Source organism: Hemiscyllium ocellatum, chromosome 14, assembly GCF_020745735.1.
Source record: "Hemiscyllium ocellatum isolate sHemOce1 chromosome 14, sHemOce1.pat.X.cur, whole genome shotgun sequence".
Classification (NCBI taxonomy): domain Eukaryota; kingdom Metazoa; phylum Chordata; class Chondrichthyes; order Orectolobiformes; family Hemiscylliidae; genus Hemiscyllium; species Hemiscyllium ocellatum.
The window spans coordinates 23572812-23596162 of NC_083414.1; the positions used below are offsets into that span (position 1 = coordinate 23572812).

The 23351-nt window shown below is 39.6% G+C and overlaps 1 protein-coding gene across 2 annotated transcripts in view; it reads left to right on the forward strand.

The window, feature by feature from the left end:
* Positions 1-23351, forward strand: part of atp2b2 (ATPase plasma membrane Ca2+ transporting 2) — a 388757-nt gene that overhangs the window by 293253 nt on the left and 72153 nt on the right. For both annotated transcript variants that reach the window (XM_060835139.1, XM_060835141.1), the window contains exon 13: positions 660-894. In XM_060835139.1, the coding sequence (XP_060691122.1) occupies positions 660-894 (235 nt within the window). The remainder of the gene's footprint in view (positions 1-659; positions 895-23351) is intronic.

Below are 23351 nucleotides of genomic sequence, written 5' to 3' on the forward strand. Positions count from 1 at the left end.
TTTTCATACAGAATTCATCAGGTCAATTCTCCAATTCAAGGGGAGAATAGACAATCGTTTATTCTGCACGGGAAAAGAGTACTGATTGGTTGACAAGCGGACTGTGATTAGAAAAGGCATTGCCATTCAGTCCTTTTCCTGTTATGCAACATAAATGTTGCTTCTCCCCTTGAATTAGTATACTTGTGATTTGTTCTAAAGAGTACAAGAAAAAAAGCATTGAAAAAAAAATGCCAGTTTTCAGCAATATGCAACTCGATAAGGTCCTTTACATTAATACTAAAACTGTATTGTAAATACAATCAGTTTCTATAATGTACCATAGCAAATTATTTAAAAATAGATTAGAAGTGGATTGTTTTGTGATCAAATATGTCTATAAAAGAAAAATACAATAATTGGTTGTTGGCACAAGCTTTCAGAGCTCGGTCCTTTCATCATGTCAGCATGTGTTAAAACCCTGCCACTGATCGATCGAAATTCTATTTTCGATGCATTGAGGTCAAAGTCCACCAACACAACTTGACTGCGCTCCTCTTGAGTAGTGTGTTTCAATTACTAGCAGGGACTATTTCCTTCAAATTGACTTGTTTAGAATTCTGGTATTTTCAAAAGGCTGTACATAATTAACACAGAAACACTTCTATTTTCTATTATAGATGCTCAAACATCCTCAATGCTGCAGGAGAGGCACGAGTCTTCAGGCCTCGAGATCGTGACGAGATGGTAAAGAAAGTAATTGAACCCATGGCTTGTGATGGATTGAGGACCATTTGTATTGCCTTCCGTGATTTTCCAGGTAGTCCAGAACCTGACTGGGACAACGAAAATGACATTTTAATGGACTTGACCTGTATAGCCGTAGTTGGCATTGAGGACCCAGTGAGACCAGAGGTAAGTACGTCATGAATGAATGCCTAGTTTTGGGTCCTGATATCCTACAATTTACACCTTAGAAGCAGTCAACAGAAAATAACAGACAATGAGAAAGTACAATGTTGTCAATGCTAGCATGGTAAAATAAAACTCAAAAATGCTGTAAATTCTTAGTGGGCCAAGTAGCATTGTGAGGAGAGAAAGCGATTTAAAGTTTCAGGTTGCTGATCTCTTGCCAGAGCACAAAATTAATTAATTCCACAGTACCAAGCAATGGGTTCTGAAATATTATTTAAATTGTTATTTTTTTCATTCGGTCTACAATAAATGAAAGACATTTATCTGTTAGATTCAAATGAAGAACTGTCATTCAGTTTGTATATAATTTAAGACATCAGGAACTCAGAAATAGCTTGATTATTTAGCAGATTTGACAGTGTTGAGATGGAAGTTCCAGTCTTCTGAATTTGTTGCATAGACTTTTTTCCTTTTGAATGAATACATAATAGATCCAGAAAATGTTGGAAATTCTCAACAGGTCTGACAGCATCTATGGAGAAGAACTGAGTTAATATTTCCAGTCAAAAACGAGGAGGACTCTTGACCTATAATTGCTGCGCATTTCCAGATTTTTCTTTTATTTCAGATTTTGAGCATCTGCAACATTTTTAATTTTGTTGCAGAATAGATCAAACTAGTTTTCTCTGTCTTTTTTAAAAAAATGATAAATATGTAGAATATAATTCTGTAACATTATTATGAAGAACATAGTGCTTTTATGACTGTTAGAAAATCATATCAAAATATTAATACAGTTAAATAGTATTGCAGGGAAAAGAATAAAATCCACATAAACATCCTCATTAAGGTGGTTGGTAGCTCATAGGGATGACAGGCCAACAGGTCTCTCTTCCCATCATGTATTCACTTGCTGAACACTGCATCCTAGTATGATATCAATCATATCAATATGCAATCAGCTCAATGATATTTATAATCATAGATGCTCTTTGACTAACCCATATACTCAGATTTGCAGTCCTAAGGAATATTGCACCCTTCCCTTGTCCCCCATCTCCCTAAACTCCTCACTTTGACCTCCCAGTGACAATGGTTCTTTTTAAACTATTTCCAATTAATTAAGGCCTCTGTGCTGCCACCAAAAGTCAGTGGGATTGCTCAGATCATCTAAGCCACAGCTGTGGTGCAGTGTGAAATACAATTCCCATTGTTGAAGCCTCCAGTGACTAAACAAGAAGCTGGTCTTAAACATTGCGCTGAAAGCAAACAATAGCTTGAGAAATAAATACTGGCTTAAAGGATAGAGAGGAAAAGTTAAAAGAAATTTCATTTCTTTTTGTCAATCTCCAACACATATATACTTCTGAAGGGATGAGCTTGTTAATTCAATTTTACAGGGTCATAGAGGCTGTTCAGTACTAATAGACACTTGCCAAAAAAAATCAAACATCAGTTCTTGCTGAATGCATCAGTCCTAACCTTTTTAGCCTTTTTTCTAGTGTTGAACAGTACTCCAAGTTCTCAAATGTGACAGTCATTTCAATTTCAAATCTATTATTGAAGACAACCACCTCTCACACTCTGCAGAGGAATAGGTCATCCCTAACAGTGACGTCTGGATTTTTGTCCTTAACTGTTTGTGACTCCGCCAGAAGCTGCTATCAGACGTCTTCCTCTGTAAGTGTTATTTGCAATGCAAATTCTGGGTCAATTTATATAAAAACATGAGGTACAGGTTAGCTTATGGCTGTGAAATGGAATCGTCAATTTCTCTACCGGCAATCAAATGACACCCAAAGGGTCTTAATAAGACCACTTGATTAAGATTCATCCAGGAAAGAACCAAACCAAATAATTATTTAAGGTCATTTCTTTGTTCATTATTTCAGATATTTTCTCAGTAAATACTTTTGTGCCATTCTACATTTCATTAGACTAACCCAAGGGATCTTCCTGCAGTAATTTCTCACATGTTTTCAAGCCTCGTAATGATTAATATAGCTTGACTGTCCATTTTATTATTTAAATAGGGAATAAGTTATGCAAGTAAAATGACAGAACTTAACCTTTGATTTGGCTTTCATTATTTCTTGGCTAGTTGATATTCATGAGAATGATGTGCAATGATCTCAACTATTGCTAATAATTTCAGGCAATTCTATGCTGAAGTAAATTAATGGCTAAATTGAAATCTAACAGTGTTAAGGGTATCTAAAAAGCAAAAGTCTTTGAACTTTTATATGCTGTCTTTCAACATGTAAAGTTAATTAATGGTTATGAAAAAGCAACAATAAGATGTAGCTTTATTTTACATAACGAAGTGGAATGTACACATATTTCAACGAGAAATATCAGGTGGAAGCTGTTCTATCATGGCATAGATTCTAGACAAGGCAAGACTGTATCTTTCAGACAGTAACATGAAATCATAACATGTGACATTCCACTATAAAGGTATCTAGCTTGCCTTCAGTCATTCTCTTGATGTAAGGAGTCAGTGTAGTGTGTTCAGTCAGTGAGCTATGTGCATCTAATGTACAATAACATCAGTAAGCACAGTTCCCAGACTATAAGTGTTAACCTGTGATATAGTAGCTATAAAAGTAGTTAGTGTTATTAATAAATTTCAAGACATCTGTCTCAACAGGAACTGAACTCTGTGGTATACCTTACACGTGCTAAGATATAGAAAAACATAAAATACATCACAGTGCCTGTAAGTGTCACTAAAAGCTGGCTGTGACAACTAGACATTGGAATTAAGTGGAATGTGAAGACTCAAAAGATGCCAGCAAAGTGGCATTTTGTGAAATGTCTTTGTCTACAAAGTCGTCATCAACATTCTGAGATCAGGGCTGAAGTTATAAATGCAGCCCAGACCACAACTAAAGTTATAACTTTACTGAAGTGACTCCAGTTATGACGAGTAAATCTAAAGGCTACAAACATGCTAAAGCATAGTGAGTGCTCTGTCGTTCTTAAATGAACAGACAGTTTAAAAGGACTGAAGTCACAATCTAAAAAAGTGATCCTAGAAAAAACTAAGTAAAATAAACAGAAAAAAATGTTTTTGATGCCAAAATGCCTTACCTGTATACCGGTGATGTTGCTAGACTAGTAATCTAGAATTCATTGGTGATGTTCTGGTGAAATGGGTTTCAATCTGACAATGGCGGGTGGTGAAAATTGAATTCAGTAAATATCTGAAATAAAATATAGCCTAATGACGATTGCAACCTATGTTGATTGCTGTAAATACCCACCTAATTCAACAATGCCCTTTCGGGAAGGAAATCAGCTGTCCTTATCTGGTCTGGCCTGTGTGTGACTCTAGATCCACTGCAATGTGGCTGACTCTTCACTATTCTGTGAAATGTCCGTGCAAGTCAAAAAATAAAAAAGTCTAAACAAAGGGATGAAACCAAACAGACCACCCAGTATTGACATTGAAAGTGCACTAGAAATAAAACAGCAAACACACTCCAGGTGACGATGCTAAACAATATCGGGGAGCTTGTGTGAAATTGCAAGATTAGTTAAGCAAAAGCCTGGCATATTCATTCTCACAGAATCATACTTTACAGATAAAGTCCCTGCATCTGCCTTCTGCCACCAGCAGGACAGACCCAGTCGAGGTGGTGGCATTGTTCCCTTGGGAGTCCTCAATATTGTCTGTAGACCCCATGAAGTCTCATAGTATCAAGTCAAATATGAGTATGGAAATCTCCTGCTTTGTACCACTGACCTACCCTTTGGTTGAAGACTCCTTCATGTTGAGCACCATATAGATGAAACACTAAGTGTGGCAAGGGAACAGAATATGCCCTAGATAGAGATTGTGGTTTGGTATCATTACTACTGACTGAGCTTGTTGAGTAAAGGGCATTTCTACTGAATTTGGTCTATAGTCAGTGATGAGGGAACCAACAACAAGGAAAGCTCATCAGTCTAACTGTCACAGATGCCATTACCGTACCATTAGAGTTGGCCACTGCACAATTCTTGTGGATATTCTTCATTGTAGTGTCACCGCGCTCGGACTTTGAACAGAGATGGCAACTCAAAATTGGACATCTATTAGACTCTGTGGGCCATCAGCAAGAGCAGAATTATATTCAACCACATCTATAAATTTTGAGTCAATTTCAGGACAATCTGGCTTGAGTTCATGCCATTCTGACAATAGCCAGGTGAAATGATTGAAAAATTCACAGGCAAGTGTTGATACAAAGGCATAGAATGTGAGTCAATTGAAATTAATTTAATAGGATGCTGGCCATTGCTCTGCATCCATCATATCCTTCAGAAAAGCACTTCTGGACAAACCCAAAGAAGGTACTATTGACACTTTTCTGGAGGAAGAATGCAAGTCCATTGCAATTACAGCAGCACCTGAAGGTGTTTTGTCTCTGAAACAACCATTCCAGCTGTCAACAGGTTCTGTGGAACATCTAAATCTTGTACAAGATGTAATTTGTCTTCCCCACCAAGATGGTGGCCAGCACTTCGTGACATGCATAAGTTGGGTTCCAGAAAAGATCATGAGGCTCAAATATGTAAGTAATGTGGTCATCCTGAGAAACACAATGCTCCACAGCAGCACATGAGGAAGAGTCAACCAAGGCACAATGCCAAAGAAGTTTTCAAACTTCTGTCCATGTCATGTAGACAAAGTCTAACAGGAATCTGCAATGTTACAGCTTGAAGAGCCCAGTCAGAAAGTACACATGTACACTTTATTCATCATGAGAAAAGCTGAAGAGTTTATCTACCTTGAAATGACATCTGTAAAAGGAATAGATAACATATGTATATACCAAAATCAACACCAGTGACAATGCAATTATCATCCTTAAATGCATCTCATAGAGATGTAATCAGCAAAGTGATGCAATGTGAAGCAGTCCCCACAAGATAAGCTAATTGCTTACTTTGGTTCTGACATCCTATGCATTGCCATTCATGAAATCATACAGTACACGAGAGGCCCTTCAGCCCATCGCATCTGCATCACCAAAGACTATTCAAAATTAACACTGGTCCCACTTCCTGGCACATGACCCATAGCCTTGAAAGTTATGACATTTCAAGTGCTCATTCAAGTACTTTTTAAAAGATTTTTGCCTTTACCCACAATTATTACCAATATCAGTACAGCACCTCACAATGGACATCTGAAATCTTTTACTTCATAGGAAGAGATGGATTCCCCCTCCCACCCATCCCTACCTGAAATCATTGGTCTAACAGCAGGCACAATTACAATATGATCGATGAGGTGGAAAATCTGTCAGCTGCAACATCAAAGATTCCAGACTTCATCATCAATCTCAAACATTTTCATCATAATCAAGAAGAGCTGATTCAGAGAATGACCAACTGCAACAGCTCAAAACATTCATCATCAATGGGTGGCCTGAACCCATCCAAGCTAGTACTTTCTTTACGGCCTTTCACAGATGAACAAAGAATCGCCAAGAATGGAATCCTCCAAAGCAAACAAGTTGCAATTCCACAAGTTCTGTATCAAGACATGCTAGATGACATTATATATAGATCACATGGGTGCAGAATAAAACTAAGAATCCATACATTGGCATGGCACTTATGAAGACATCACTTAACTAAATGCATTGAGAGAAATGTGTCCATTCCATTGACCTGAACAACCAAAAGAACCTTCCCATCCAAAGAGCATTCCTTTCAAGTCATGGTGCAAGATTGCCTCTGGTATTTTCTATGTTCTCAGACATAGACTCATAGAGTCATAGAGATATATAGCATAGAAACAGACCCTTCAGTCCAACCCATCCATGCCGACCAGATATCCCAACCCAAACTAGTCCCACCTGCCAGCACCTGGCCCATATCCCTCCAAACCCTTCCTATTCATATACCCATCCAAATGCATTTTAATGTTGCAATTGTACCAGCCTCCATCGCTTCCTCTGGCAGCTTCCATACTTCCATACACGTACCACCCTCTGCGTGAAAAAGTTGCCCCTTAGGTCTCTTTTGTATCTTTCTCCTCTCACCCTAAACCTATGCCCTCTAGTTCTGGACTCACCGACTCCAGGGAAAAGACTTTGCCTATTTATCCTATCCATGCCCCTCATAATTTTGTAAACTTCTATAAGTTCACCCCTCAGCCTCCGACGCTCCAGGAAAATCAGCCCCAGCCTATTCAGCCTCTCCCTATAGCTCAAATCCTCCAACTCTGGCAACATCCTTGTCAATCCTTTTTGAAACCTTTCAAGTTTAACACATCTTTCTGACAGGAAGGAGACCAGAATTGCATGCAATATTCCAACAGTGGCCTAACCAATGTCCTGTCCAGCCGCAACTTGACCTCGCAACTCCTGACCAATAAAGGAAAGCATACCAAACACCTTCTTCACTATCCTATCTACCTGCAACTCCACTTTCAAGGAGCAATGAACCTGCACTCCAAGGTCTCTTTGTTCAGCAACACTCCATAGGACCTTACCATTAAGTGTATAAGTCCTGCTAAGATTTGCACCTCGCATTTATCTGAATTAAACTCATCTGCCCATTGGTCTATCTGGTCCAGATCCTGTTGTGATCTGAGATAACCTTCTTTCCTGTCCACTACACCTCCAATTTTGGTGTCATCTGCAAACTTACTAACTGTACCTCTTAGGCTCACATCCAAATCATTTATGTGAATGACAAAAAGTAGAAGGGCCCAGCACCGATCCTTGTGGCACTCCACTGGTTACAGGTCTCCAGTCTGAATACATGATGACATTCTGGTGACTATTTTAGTAAATTCCCTTTTGGGAGACAAATTAGTGTCATGGTTTTTGACATATTGATCACCATGGTACATTGCATCTGACAGTGGGCTGTGATATATATTTGTGAACCTTTCAAGATGCGCAGGAAGTGGAGTATTCAACACATTAGCTATTCTGCTTACTATCCTCAATTGAATGTTCTCATACTCTTTGTGCTATAAAATTTATGATCATTAAATGTAAAGCAACTTACCAAAAATTTTAGATATTTATGTAAATCTACATAAGCAATGGCAGCTTTCCAAGTTTGGAGACAGATCCACACAGTTGTTGCTCCCACAGTCTCACTGCACATGCATTGTTAAAAATAAGGGAGAAAACTGAACAGGAAAGTAATCAATGAGCACGCAGATGGTTATCTCAACATCAAACAGGACAATGTGTACAGGTTTTAGAGTTTCACACAAATGCACAGGTTTGTGAAATGATACCACATTCAAAGAAACAGATGTCATTATCACCCACATATGCATATCTATATGAATCCTGGCAATGTTATCAGTATGGGGATTCCCATCCTTTAAAAGGAGAAGACGGTTTTGTTTCATAGCATAGATTCCAAATCAGATAAGCCTGTACCTTTAAGACTAGTTACATACTTTTATGACATTTGGCATTCTGAAATAAGATAAAGAAATAGACCAAATGAGAGGGAGGAAATAGTGAGCATTAATGTCAAATTGGATAGGAAAAGGACAGCAAATTAAGGAATTGCTTTCTTTTAAACACCAATAATTGTGTTAAATTGCCATTATTAAGTAACTATCAGGAAAAACTGATTGAATTGCATTCAACACGCCTGTCTTGTTTATAATCCTTTTGGTGATACGTAATAAGCCAACGATATTGGAATAGTCTTTTTTATTCTCTCATTAATTTATCATCAAACACATTTCCTGAGGCTGGAAGGTGATTTTAAATTAAAAGGAAGTGTTTAGGTGAGAATAAAACATATGGCCTGCTGTTACTTCAGATGTCACAGTGGCTAGCTATTTACCTACTAGTTTCAAAGCTGTTGCTATCCATTTAGCAAATGCCTGCTTTATGATTGAGGGAAGTAAACATTATCATGGTATTCTGACCAGGAATAATTGCTTTGACAAGTATCAATGGAAAGCTGACTGGTGAATGGTGGATTGTTGGGTGGAATTTAGAGCTGGCTTCAACTGAAATGATCAACCCCACTCAGTCTGGCCTCCCTGGAAGCTAAAGAGAATTATAATCATTTAGCCAAAGCACTCGTGCTAACTTTCAGGATAGCATAACACAACATTTAATAAGTTATACATCAGCAAAAGATTGTCATCTTAAAACCTTCTTTGGAATATTTACCTTTACAATGCCAGTGAAAGACTTCCATTGGTAAACCATTAACACTGCATCGATGTAATAATAACAGCAATTCATGATTGAGTCGTTACATTCTTAAAATTTCACTCTGTGGGAGCCAGTTAAATTCATGAATTACCAGAAGAAAAAACTTACAACTTGATCCCAAATGTGATTTTTATTTCTCTCCATAGAAGGCATTTTCTGGTCTAAAGCTTGGTTTTGAACATCAGAGCACATTTATATATCAGAGCACAATTGTTACTTCAGGCCAGTCATTCCCTACATGGAAGGAACAGGCATAATTAGTAGAGCCACAAGTCAGAAAGGTACACTTAGTAAGTTCACAACGTTGTGGTCGATTCTAATTAAACTTGTATCATCAGTTATAGAAGATGACATCTTTCAAACTTGAGGTAGTCCTTCAGGCAAGTGAACTATTTCAAGCAAGGAAATTTTTCTGAGAGAGATATTTAAACAGCACAATTTCAAACTCATTGTAATTCAACTGTTTGGTATCAAATTAAGTTCATCTTTCATTTTCCCTCATAAACACGAAGGAAATCTTCATTTTAACCAATCAATGCTCTGGGGTCAAAGTTTTTACAGCTATTCCAAACAGATCAAAAAGTATTCCTACAAATTTTGAGAAACATGGTACTTCCATAGTTTCAAGAGTTTCATATTTAGCGAAGAACATTTAACTGATAATCCATTAAATATGTAATGTTTTATGAAGGATTAACATGAAAACAAACATATTCTCATTTTCTTGAGTTAGATTTATGCTTGTGTAGCACACTCATTGAAAATTATTATAAAGTGCCACATTGCTTACCATTTATTAATTATAGGGTGCAAGTGTTATTTTACGCTCAGGGATATAAAAAAGTAGATTAAATGTGGTGATAGAAACTTTACTTCCAGTTAAATCCATCCAATTGTTTGGAGCGCAGAGCTTGCTGATCAAAGCAATTGTTCAGGTCAGAATAATGAGATGATTGGAGCCTATTCACTTGAGCTTTGCAAAATGACATGTGACCAAAAGAAGTGATTGTTAAAAATTGTGTCCACGGAAGTGCTACAAATTGTTTAAGTAACCAATAATACTGTATTCTCAAGCCAGGTGGTTCTTCAAGAACAAATAAAAACGTCAGGTCCTTTCTATCAGATGGTAAATGAGTTCGAGACGTGGGGAGGAAATTTACCTTCAATATGAAGAAAGATTAGCCCAGTATTATACAGGCAGTTCTTCTGTAACACAATGGTTGCATTCTTGTGTAACTCCGCGTTATAGGAAAATCACATTTTAGAAATAGTGCTTAAAGTGTTGGTGATGTAATCGCTTTACAGCCAATACATGTTTGAAATATTCACGCTTTTGAAACAGTGTCCCTAATTTGTCAGTCACATTATAGTGAATTCACGTTAATGAAACTTGCGTTATGGCAGAACGACCTGTAGTTGAATCAGCTCCTTTTACAGGAAGCATCATTCTGTGTGAACAAAATGTAGGCAGTCAGTTGTCTTAGCAGGTAAAGTAACCGTTGATGGGTGCAAACATTTATGAAATAAAGAATATGCACATAAGTAAGATGCAATGGTCCCAGAAAGTGTTGAAAAATACATAAACTGCATTTCTTTATTTAGAGCAAGGAAGATAGAAGGAATGTCGGGTAATGCCTTTGAACAGAAGAACCTAGGAGTGCAGCTACATAATTCTTTGAAGTTTGTGTGACTTGTAGACGTTGTTAAGGCACGCCTTCATTGTTCAGACCTTTGAGTATAGGAGTTTGGAAATGTTGTTGAGTTTGCACAGGACATTGGTGAGGTTTCTTCTAGAATACTGTGTCCAGTTCTGGTCACTCAATTATAGGTGAAATTGATAAATGGAGACGGTTCAGAAGAAATTTACAAGGATGTTGCTGGGTATGGAAGGTTTGAGTTACAGAGAAAGGCTGGATAGGTTGGAATTTTTTTCACTTGATCATAGGAGGTTGAGAGGCAAGTTTATCGAAGTTTATAAAATAATGTGGGGGATAGATAGAGTTGATGGTAATTTTCTTTTCTTTCGGATGGGGGATTTCAAGACCAAGGGGCACATTTTTAAGGTGAGAGGTGAAAGATTTAAAGAAAGACCTGAGGGACAAAGCTTTTACACAGGGTGGGTCATGTGTGGAATGAATTTCCTGAGGATGTGGTGGATGTGGGTACAATTACAATGTTTAAAAGACATTTGGATAAGTTCATCAATAAGAAACGTTTGGAGGGATATGGGTCAGGAGCAGGCAGGTGGGACCAGTTAGTTTTGGATTATGTTTGGCATAGATTAGTTGGACTGAAGAGTCTGTGTCTGTGCTGTATGACTCTACAACTCAAACTTACTTCATTTGCAAATCTTTGCTGTCCGTAGTGGTTGCTTATCAACCTCCTAAGTTTTAAGTTTCTATGGTTTGAATACATTTCCTTAAAAATGTGAATGTACAGGACAAATATACCCATCGTTTAGCTCTGACTGAGATTTAAACAGAAAAATCATTCTTGGAATGGGAGCATCAATGACAATACCCAATGTAATGGTTACTCCAATTTATCATGCAGAAGGTGGTCTTTTTGAACTATAACAATATGTATGGTTTGGTATATACACAGTGCTGTTAAGGAAGGAGTTCCAGGATCCAGACACAGTGAATATAGTTCCAAAGTCAGGTGTGTGACTTTGAGTGTAACTTGTATCTGCTACATTTGATCTTCTAGGCAGTACAGGTCAGGGGTTTGGAAAGTATAGTCATAGAAGTCTTGGCAACATGCAGCAGTACATTTTCTAATGGTACATGCTACTACTGTGCATCAGCGAAGGAGAGAATGAGTGCTTAAGGTGGCAAATTGCAAACCAATAGAAAATGCTGCTTTATCCAGTTTACTACAGGCCCAGAACCAGGCCAACAGAGTCTTCATCTCCATTGGCTCCATATCACTAGGAAAGAGGCCATCACTGCTCTCTTCCCTTTCCTTTGGCCTGTGTAACCCTTTCTGTCAGGCCTCTGATTGTTCATGACTAATTACCCATCCAAGACAAGCACAATACCTATCCTGGAGGCAGCTGAACTGTCTATGGTAGTACCACAGGAATATTTCTTGCATGTAGCAGTGCCTGAGTCAAATCTCTTCACATAGATGCTGCCACTTTTCCAGCTATTGCCAGTGACAGAATTGCTCTGCCCTTTTCAGTGATCTCAAACCCATGCCTAGTCCCATGCGAGGTTGTTCGGGTATGCAATTTGTGATGCTGTCATCTACACATATTGTATGAGCCATTTAGCCGCCTTGCAGTAGAGAAACCAGGTTTGAAGGCTGCCAGCTGCTCGCCTTCTCCCAGTGATCTTCATTCAGGCACTGCTACATGAGTAGCTTTGGCTGCTGCCTGCTGTAAAATCCAGCTCGTGCAGTTGCTGCACAATTCTAGAGATTCACCCTGGCAGTGAAAGTGAAATCTCATGTTGAACATACAAACAAGGAAAAACAGTCAGCCACTTGGCCATTTGAGCCTGCTCGGCAATTCAATAAGATCATGGCTGATCTAGTTTCAACCTCAACTCTGTATTCATCCATACCCCTGAATATCTTTCATCCCATTGATCATCCAGAACCTATCTGCCCTGTCTTCAAAATATTGATATTTCTGCATCCATTGTCTTTTGAGAAGGGGAGTCCCAAAGCCCGATGAGGGGAAAACTGTTTCCTCATCTTTGTATGAAACGTCAAGGTTTGAAGCAGAGAACAATACAAGACAACATCCTCTAACAAATCCCCGTGTGAATTATTAACCACAGAATTTTAAACTCTTCTGCCAACTTAATAGAACTGGGCAAGAAATGACTGAGGCTCCGTTATAAATTGTCCTGGTCATATTTATGGATGCTATTATGCATGGCACTGAACACGATACATGAATATATGACTTTACCCCATCCCCCTCAGAAAATAAAAATCACATTTTCAAGAATGAGTGAGTGCCCCTTTAAAACCTACGTCATTTAAAAGTCAGAACAAGAATTGAATGTGTTAAAGAGAAAAACATTTTAGACAAATCAGTTAGAATTTGCAAGGCCAGCATTTGGTTTTAAGTTAAGTAGTTCAATCTTGATAGGATACTTCCTGTTTTTAAATCTTCATTTTTGGGATCTGGGTATCGCTGGTTAAATTACCCTTGAGAAGATTGTGTTCAATTCCCTTCAGTCCATTAAGGTGAAGGTATCCCAAGAGCACTGTCAGATCAGAGTCTGAAAATTTGGCAGAGTCATAACCTTGGAACAATGATTCGTGTTGAAATCGAGATGGTGAGTTGAAAGTGCTCCAGTGATGCCCTTGACCTCTTGGGTCGTGGAAGTTGTAAATCTGGGAGATGCTACCAAAAGAAATCCTGGTGAATTGCTGCAAGGTGCCTGGTCTGATAGAGCACCGGCAGGAACAGTATTCCAGTGATCGTAAAGATGCTGTTAATGAGTGGAAGGGATGTCAATGAAAGGGGCAGCTTCTCTCTGAGTGGTACTGAACCTCTGGATGCTGCTGTAGTTACATCAATCTAGGAGAATGAAAGTGTTTCATCAAATTGCTGACTCGTGCCTTTTGGGTAAATGTGCAGACAGGGGAAAAAAGAAGCAAATTCTTTATAATATAATCTGTGGAGGATATACAGAGGTGGGTGAAGAATCAGTTTCAATGTTGCATTATTCAACTGTCTCTCTTTTATCTATCTCTCATGGGTTCCATCATATTACATCTGTCAGCTTTTGAAGCTGCTTAAAGGACTGAAAGACATGATATATTTATAAGTGAATGTTAAAACTATTGCCCAGCTCTTGTCTCTACCCACTAACTGCATCCTGCAAATGTCAATAGTAACTTCAAAGAAGTGACGTAAGGATGTGTAAATAATGAAACATTCAAATTATTGAATCCACAGATAGGATTTGTGAACACTTCAGCTGATGCAATGATTACACTTCAGTGCTCTTCAAAACAATGTCTTTCTAGATTTCATTGTTTTTGTTTCTGATTCTGACACTACAGGGGCACTCAATAAACATAATCAGGAGGCCTACAAGTTCTATCGATGAGCTGACCCCACTGAATCTTACCAGATCTGCTTCTCTTTCTCATTGAATAAAAGCAAAATACTGGAGAGGCTGCACATCTGAACCAAACAAAAGAATGCTGGAGAAATTCAGCAGGTCACGCAGCTTTAGTGGAGAGAGAAACAGAGTGAATGTTTTCAGGTCGTTATGACTCTTTGTAAAGTTCTCAAGAAGAATCATACTCTGTTTCTTTCGCCGTAGGTTCAGCCAAATCTGTTGAGTTTCTCCATCAGCATGTCCAATCCAGTAACCCAGTTCACAACTCCATCTAGTTTAAAACCAGGTGAAGCTGCTAAAGGCTGCTTCATTAAAAATAGGTGGCACTCTTATGACACAGTGATAACATCCCTACCCCTGGACCCAGGTGTCTGAGTTCAAATAAAAAATGAGGTCTGCAGATGCTGGAGATCACAGCTGAAAATGTGTTGCTGGTCAAAGCACAGCAGGCCAGGCAGCATCTCAGGAATAGAGAATTCGACGTTTCGAGCATAAGCCCTTCATCAGGAAACCCACCTGCTCCAGAGGTGTGGAATAACATCTCTGAACAGGTTGATCAGAATAAAGGATCGAATAAAAATAATTTTGAAAAAAAAATAGAGGGCCCTCTTTATGGTAATGTCCATATCCTTGAACAAGGAGGCCTGGATTCAAGTCCTACCTGCTCCAGAGGTGTTAAAGAACATCTCTAAACAGGTTGATTAGAATAATTGTTTAAACTTTAAAAAAAATTACCAGGATGCTGCCTGGATTAGAGGGCAGGAGCTATTGGAAGAGGCTAGAAGACCTTAGGTTGTTTTCTCTGGAGCGGTTGAGACTGAGGAGAGACTTGATAGAAATCTATAAAATTATGAGGTGCATAGTTTGGGTTGATGGTGAAAATCTTTTTTTCCCAGAGTTGAAATATCAAATACAAGGGGGCATTTAAGGTGAAAGGAGGGAAATTTCAAAGAAGATGTGAGAGGCAAGTTTTTTACAGAGAGTGTGGTAGGAGCCTGGAACACACTGCCAGGGATGATGGTGGAGGCAGATATGACAGGGGCTTTTAAGGGACTTGTGGACAAGGACAGGAATACGCTAGGGATGGAGGGATATGGACCAAGAGCAGGGATTAGTTTAACTTGGCGTCATGTTCAACAGAACATTATGGGCTGAAGGGCCCATTCCTGTGTTCGATGTTCTATGTTTCACAACTTGTGGGAGCTCTTGTGTGTTCCTATCTCTGAGCTAAAAGGCATGGGTTCAGGTCCTACCTGCTCCAGGATGATTAGAAAATATAAAATATGTCTTGTCCATTTTTCAGATAAATCACTTAATAAGCTTTGATAGTCAATGAAATGTATCATATAGTACCTATTAATCTGATCAGGTGGTAGAGCTGCAGAGCCCAGAACCACCAAATCAACTTCAAGCATTAATCATTAGTTTCTTCATCATTGCCAAAAGTGAACATGGGAAAAAGATTTGCATTTAAAATTATACCTTTCATGATCTCAGGATGTGAGACCAGATACTGAGGGCTGAAAATAACAGAAGCTCGAGAGAGTTACTGACAACACTGGAACTGATGACATTGTTGCTAAGTTTCGAGTTGGATGGAAAGTGTTGTGGAAGCAGAAGGACTTGGACAGGCTTGGAGAATGGGCAAAGAAGTGGCAGATGGAATACAGCGTGGGAAAGTGTGAGATTATGCACTTTGGAATGAAGAATAGAGGCATAGACTATTTTATAATGGGAGAAGGATTGGGAAATCTGAAGCACAAAGGGACTTGGGAGTCCAATTTCAGGATTTTGCTAAAGTTAACATGCAGGTTCAGTTGGCAGTGAGGAAGGTAAAAACAGCCTTAGCATTCATTTCAAGAGGGCTTGACTACAAGAGCAGAAATGTCCTGCTGAGTAGGGGCAAATTACTGCAGATGCTGGAATCTGAACTGAAAACAACAATTGCTGGAGATCACAGCAGGTCAGGCAGCATCCATAGACATCTGATAAAGGGTCATCTAGACTCAAATAATTAGCTTGCACTCTCTCCATGGATACTGCCTGACCTGCTGTGATATACTGCTGAGGCTGTATAAGGTTCCAGTCAGACTGCATTTGGACTATTGTAAGCAGTTTAGGGCCGATATCTAAGGAAGGATGTACTGGCACTGGAGACGATCCAGAGAAGATTTACAAGAAGGATGCCAGGGATGAAGGGTTTGTCAATTGAGAAACGGTTGAGGACTCTGGGTGTGTATTCAGTTGAATTTAGAAGGATGAGAGGGACCTGATTGAAACTTATGGAATTCTGGGAGGCCTGGATAGAGTGATTAGATTAGATTAGATTAGATTACTTACAGTATGGAAACAGGCCCTTCGGCCCAACAAGTCCACACTGACCCGCCGAAGCGCAACCCACCCATACCCCTACATTTACCCCTTACCTAACACTACGGGCAATTTAGCATGGCCAATTCACCTGACCCACACATCTTTGTGACTGTGGGAGGAAACCGGAGCACCCGGAGGAAACCCACGCAGACACGGGGAGAATGTGCAAACTCCACACAGTGAGTCGCCTGAGGCGGGAATTGAACCCAGGTCCCTGGCGCTGTGAGGCAGCAGTGCTAACCACTGTGCCACCGTGCCACCCCAAAGTGGACAGAGAAGAACTGAGTTGAGGGGGAATTTCGTGAGCCAGAGGGTGGTCAATCTGTGGAACTCATTGTGCAAGTGATAGAGACAGAAACCCTCAACATTTCTGAACCGTTTATATGTACACTTGCGATGCCAAGGCATACATGTCCATGAGCCAAATACTGGAAAGTGGGATTAGAATAGACAAGTCGCTGGTTTTGATGAGTGCAAATACAACGAGCCTTCTTCTGTGCTCGAGGTGAAAAGTGTGGTGCTGGAAGGCGTAGCAGCATCCGAGGAGTAGGAGAGTCGATGTTTCAGGCATTAGCCCTTCATCAGGAATTCCTGATGAATGTTGACTCTCCTGTTCCTCGGATGCTGCCTGACCTGCTATGCTTTTCCAGCACCACACTTTTCGACCCTCAAATCTTCAGCATCTGCAGTCCTCGCTTTCTCCTTTTTTTACTGTGCTGTAGACCTCAATGACCTTTATTGGTCAGAGTATTGAGTACAGGAGTTGGGAGGTCATGTTGCGGCTGTACAGCACATTGGTTAGGCCACTGTTGGAATATTATGTGCCATTCTGGTCTCCTTCCTATCGGAAAGATGTCATGAAACTTGAAAGGGCTCAGAAAAAATTTACAAGGATGGACTAGATTGGGCTGGGATATCTGGTCGGCATGGACGGATTGGACTGAAGGGTCTGTTTCCATGCTGTACACCTCTTTGACTTTGTGATTCTAACCCAAAGGGTTTTATAGATAATAAAGTACATTGGAAGTGTAATCTACAAATCTAAAAGAAGTTAGAAGCTTAAAGCTACATAACAATGTGAAACTTGAGGCACGTCAAATGTTTGCAAGGATAACTTTTGATTTAAGCGAACTTTAACTTGCAGCTGTATGTGAGTCCATGCAGTAAATGGCTGCTCCATCAAAACAAAAATCACATAGCAATGTTGTTGCCTTGTGTTAATTAATTATTCATGACATTCACTTGAGCAGACCTTGACACAATCTTGTTCCAGTTGCATTTCAATCTTACACTTCTCTTTACTTTGTATATGTACCCATCATCATCATCACATCAGTAAATCTGACCATTAGGATTCTGCCTGCCAACTGAGAATCAAATTAGGTAAGGCTGTCAAACTCAGTCATATGTAATAGCATTCTGCTGGGAGCTAAGCCTATAGAAAACCCTTGTGATTCTGTTGCTGCATTTTTGACATCATAAAGTTTACCAGAGGATGGCTTAAAGTTATAGCTGTGCCAATACATGGACAAGTTCAGCACAGACTATGTGAACTGCAGATTCTCACATCGTGGCTGGCATGCCCTGAATATGTCATTTCATGAATTATTCTGACTTCTGGAGCATATTTCAGGATCTGAATAATTTTTATCAAATATTTGATTTTTTTTTCAATATGTTGTACTCTGAAGAGATTTCCCGTAGGAGATAGAGGATGGTGGAGGGTTGTTTTTCAGACTGGAGGCCAGTGACCAGCAGGTTCTACAGGGATCCATACTGGGTCCACTGTTATTCATAAATTATATAAATGATTTGGATGAGAATATAGGAGGCATGGTTAGTACATTTGTGGATCACACCAGAACTGATGGTATAGTGGATAGTGAAGAAGGTTATCTAAGAATATAAAGAGATCTTGATCAATTGGTCAATGGGCTAGGGAGTGGCAGATGGAAATTAATTTGGATAAATACAAGGTGTTGCATTTTGGGAAAAGAAGCAATGGCAGGACTTATACAATTAATGGTAGGGCCCTGAGCAGAGACCTAGGGGTTCAAGTACATAATTGTTTGAAATTTCCATCACATGTAGACAAGATGGTTAAGAAGATGTTTAGCAGCTTGCCTTGACTGCTCAGTTCTTTGAGTCTAGGTGTTGGGAAGTCATGTTGCAGTTGTATTGGACATTAGTGAGGCCCTCTTCTAGAGTGCTGTCTTTAGTTCTGATGACCCCCTGTTATAGGAAGGATATTATTAAACTGGAGAGGGTTCAGAAAATATTTACCAGAATGTTACCAGGAAAGGAAGGTTTCAGTTATAAAAATAGGCTGGGGCTTTTTTTCCCTGAAGGAGGTTGAGGGATGACCTCACAGAAGTTTATGAAATCATGAGGAGCAAAGATAAAGTGAATAGCAAAGATCTTTTCCCTAAGGTGGGGGAAGGCAAGAGGAGAAAGATTTAAAAAGGACATCAAGGGCAATGTTTTGATGCAGCAAGTGGTTCGTGTGCGCATTAAACTGCCAGGGGAACTGGTGGATGATGGTACAGTTACAGCTTGTAAAAAACATTTGGATGAGTACATGAATAGGAAAGGTTTGGAGGGATATGGACTGAGAGGCAGGTGGGACTATTTAAATTCGGGAACATGGTCGGCAAAGATTGTTTGGACCAACGGGTCTGTTTCCGTGCTGCATGACTCTATGATTCTATATCCCTAGTACGTTACAGATTTATAAACAAAGATGTCACAAGTCTGTAGACTTCACTGGCTAGTTAAGTATTTATTGCTGCAGTCATGTGTAGTTCAGACCAGGTGAGGATGGCAGTTTCCATGGGGTTTTTCTAACAATGGTTTCATCATTATCATCATCAGTACTCGAGATTTTTATTGAAATCCATGTGCCATGGTTTGATTCGAATCCAAGGCCCCAGACCATTACCTGGTTCTCTAGATTAATAATCTAGCAATAAGACCACACAGCCATTGCTTCCTCTAAATATGTTGAACGCTGTTCAATCTATGATTAGAGTTTAGCTAAAGTAGTTTGAATATATCCCAATTGTAGTTCTATGTTCTAACCAAAGTGACCAAAATCTGTCTGCATGACATAATCCGTTTAGAATCCAAAGGACAGCAATTATTTCACTTCCCAATCTTTTCTTTTCCAGCGAAGCGTATCTAGTTTACATAACTTCTCCTTGCAATGCAATCCCTTCTCAAAAAGCTACGAGTCAAAGAGCCAAAAGCTAGTAAATATAGACTGAAGACCAAAGTCATAATTAAAGAGAAGTTCTTAAAGGGCTTCAAAGAAACAGTGAAGCGAAATGGTTTTCTCAGGCAATTCCTGAATGCAAAGGCATCGTAATTGAACTTTTGACACTCAGTAGCTAGGATGATATGAAAGATGCATGGTCCTGGCTGAGACACATGGTAAAAGTACATTGTTCAGTAAGATGGTAAATTAAGAGACACTGGAGGACTGTGAAAGTGATCATGTGGATTTTGATGATGGCTCACTTGGAGAAGAGTCATGGAGAAGCTGATTTGACTCAACAAAAATTGTGAAGGTCTCAGAGACGTCTCCCCCAGCAATGGTCTGGACTGTAAGGTGAAGGCTCTCTTCCTGCAATCTTATTGTATCCCATTGAAAACTAGAGGTGCTGGAAATGGGAGCAGAAATCCCACACTCAGATTCTGGTTGACATTTTTAAGTGGGTCTGGCATCATTGCTACACAGCTAAAATCCAAGTCTTTTTCTCTTTATGATATCCAGTATCTCAACATTAATTGTAACATAATGGCATCCACTTCTCCTGTGAAGACAGTCAGACACAAAGTATCCATGCAGCATGTACCTGTCTTCACAAGATTTCCATTTTAGTGCCTAATTAGATTTGCTATTCCTTTTATCTTTACTTTTACCTTTTATATACTTTAAAATAATTTGATGTCCCTTTTGTATTACATGCTAACACATCATTGCTTTAAGGATGACTCAAATTAATTGGGAACTATTGGACAGAAACTACAAGACAGCAGGGATAAGGACATGAATTATGAAAGAAAGAAGAAAGAAGCAAATGGACTGGTCAATGGTCTTGGTGACAGAAGTCTGGATAAAGGGGAACAGATTGCAGCTATGTACATGTCAAAAGTCCTTATCTGAGTACTTGAGTTTAATTCATTTATTTATGGCATGAATATTGCTGCTAAGGACAGCATTTAATTCCCATCCTATTTCCCTTGAAAAAGGTAGCGGTGAGCTATTTCTTAACCAGTTGCAGTTCATGTACAGTGCCAGTAAATAAGAGAGTTCTAGGATGTTGACTGAAGAATAGTGAATGGTAATTTGTTTTCAATTTTGGGTGATTCGTGACTTGGAGCAGACATGGAAGTGTTCCCATTGCATCTGCTACCCTTGTGCTCAATGTTTCAGGTTTGGAAAGTATTGTTGAGCTTTTGAATTGCATCTTGTAGGCAGTACACTTTGCAACCAAAATGGTGGATGGATTATTGGATGGTGTCTAGCTTCTTGAGTATTGCTGGGACTGAAGTGAAGAGAATTCCATCGCATTCCTGGTTTTTGCTTTGTATGTGGTGAAAAAGGCTTTGTGGTTTCAGGAGACAAATCACCCATCATAGAATCTTAGCCTCAGATCTGATTTTGTAGCTGCAATATTTATGTGGCTTATCCAGTTCAGTTCTGGTCAGTGCTTACCCTAAGATATTGATGGTAGGGGATTCAGCAATGATAATGCCATAAAATGTCAAGTGAAGATGGCTACATTCTCTCTTTTAAGAGACAGTCATTGTTGTCACTTGTATGTGTGAATGTCACTTGACACTTGGTGCAAATCTAACCTTTATCCAGCATGTGGCAGTGGGAATGGAATGCTTCATTATCAAAAAACTTGGACATTGTGCAATCATTGTGAACTTGTCTACTTCAGAGTTTTGGATGACAGGAAGATCATTGATGAAAGAGCTGAAGGCACTTGGGTCTAGGAAGCTGACAAACTCCTGCAGTGATGTCCCCTGGGCCAAGATGATGGGCCTCCAACAACCATAACTATCTTGTTTTGTGTTATGTACAACTCCATGCAGTGAAGAATTTTCTGCCTGATTCCTACTAGCTTCCATTTTACTAGAGCTATACAGTAAATATAGGCCTCTATACCATATACCAATTATTAACTGTATTGGAGGGAAGTGAGAGTTAGGTGGAGGTGAATTATTAATTATGTATTAATGTTCAGCACAATTCAGGGATAAAATGGAAATTTGCAATGGCGGAGAGCTTAAGAGCACAATATTTAGGAATGAGGTAATTATACAAAGAAGAAAAGAAGATTTGCATTCTGTAGCACCTATCACCACTTCAGAATATCCCTGATTAGATTACTTACAGTGTGGAAACAGGCCCTTCGGCCCAACAAGTCCACATCGACCCGCCAAAGCGCAACCCACCCATAACCCTACATTTACCCCTTACCTAACACTACAGGCAATTTAGCATAGCCAATTCACCTGACCCGCACATCTTTGGACTGTTGGAGGAAACCGGAGCACCCGGAGGAAACCCACGCAGACACGGGGAGAAAGTGCAAACTCCACACAGTGAGTCGCCTGAGTCGGGAATTGAACCCGGGTCTCAGGCACTGTGAGACAGCAGTGCTAACCACTGTGCCACTGTGCCACCCATAATCATAACTATCTCAAATCATGTTATAAACAATAAAGCTCCCAATAGGTACATAACTGTCAATACCCAACCCAGGATCCTGTAAACATACAAATATATGAATTAGGAGTAGGAGTAGGCCATTCAGCCCCTTAGACCTGTTGTGCCATTCAATAAAACCATGACTAACCTGCCTGTGTTTCAAATTCACTTCCCCAATAAACCTTTGATTCTATTGTCTAATGAAAACATATCACCACAGGCTTGAAAACATCCAATGACCACACCACACTTCCTCTAAGGCACCATCGTCCAACCCTCAGTGCAAAATAAAATCTCCCCATATCTATTGGACAAAGAGCAATTTCAAAGTTTTAAACAGTGCCCAATAGTTCTGGATTAAGCAACTAGAGGAAGAATCAATTCCTTCTCCACTTTTGTCAAATCCACTCAGAATCTTATCTCCCTGAATCATGTTCCCTCTCACTCTTCTGAGCTCCAGTGGATCCAAGTCCATCAATGAAAGCTGACCAGATTATCTGTTTTAGGTATTGGTGGAGCAATAACATAAAATTGGCCAGAATGCTGAGAAAAGCTCTGCTCTTCTTGAACAATGTCATCGGATCTTTTGTATTCAACTGAAAAGGCAGGTAGGGCCCTTGATTTAATTTCCTTATCTGAAAGACAATCACTCTAACAGTGCATCAGTCCTTCAGTACTCAGACTTGAGTATATTCTAAAGTGGTACTTAAGCCCACAATCGCTGACTCAGAGGCTAATTTCAAAAGGTGTGAGAACAATACATACAGTACGAGAACAAAAGAGGTTGGCCATGTTAACAGGGATACAATGGAGAAGTGAACACTACCTTCTTGGACTTCTATGGGGAGTGGTCACCTCTCCTGCTTAGCCATTCAAGTGTGATGAACTTCCTGTGCTCCAGGTGGCTGGCACCTCTCTTGACACCATAACAAACTCAGATCTCAGACTGGGGCAGCCACCCTTAACATGGAACCACAGGCAGTTTCACTTGTTATACTGTGTGCCTTCAATGTATAATCCAGCATAGTACTTTAAACCTGGGGGGAAATGAAAACAAATACGTTCTTGAGACAAAAT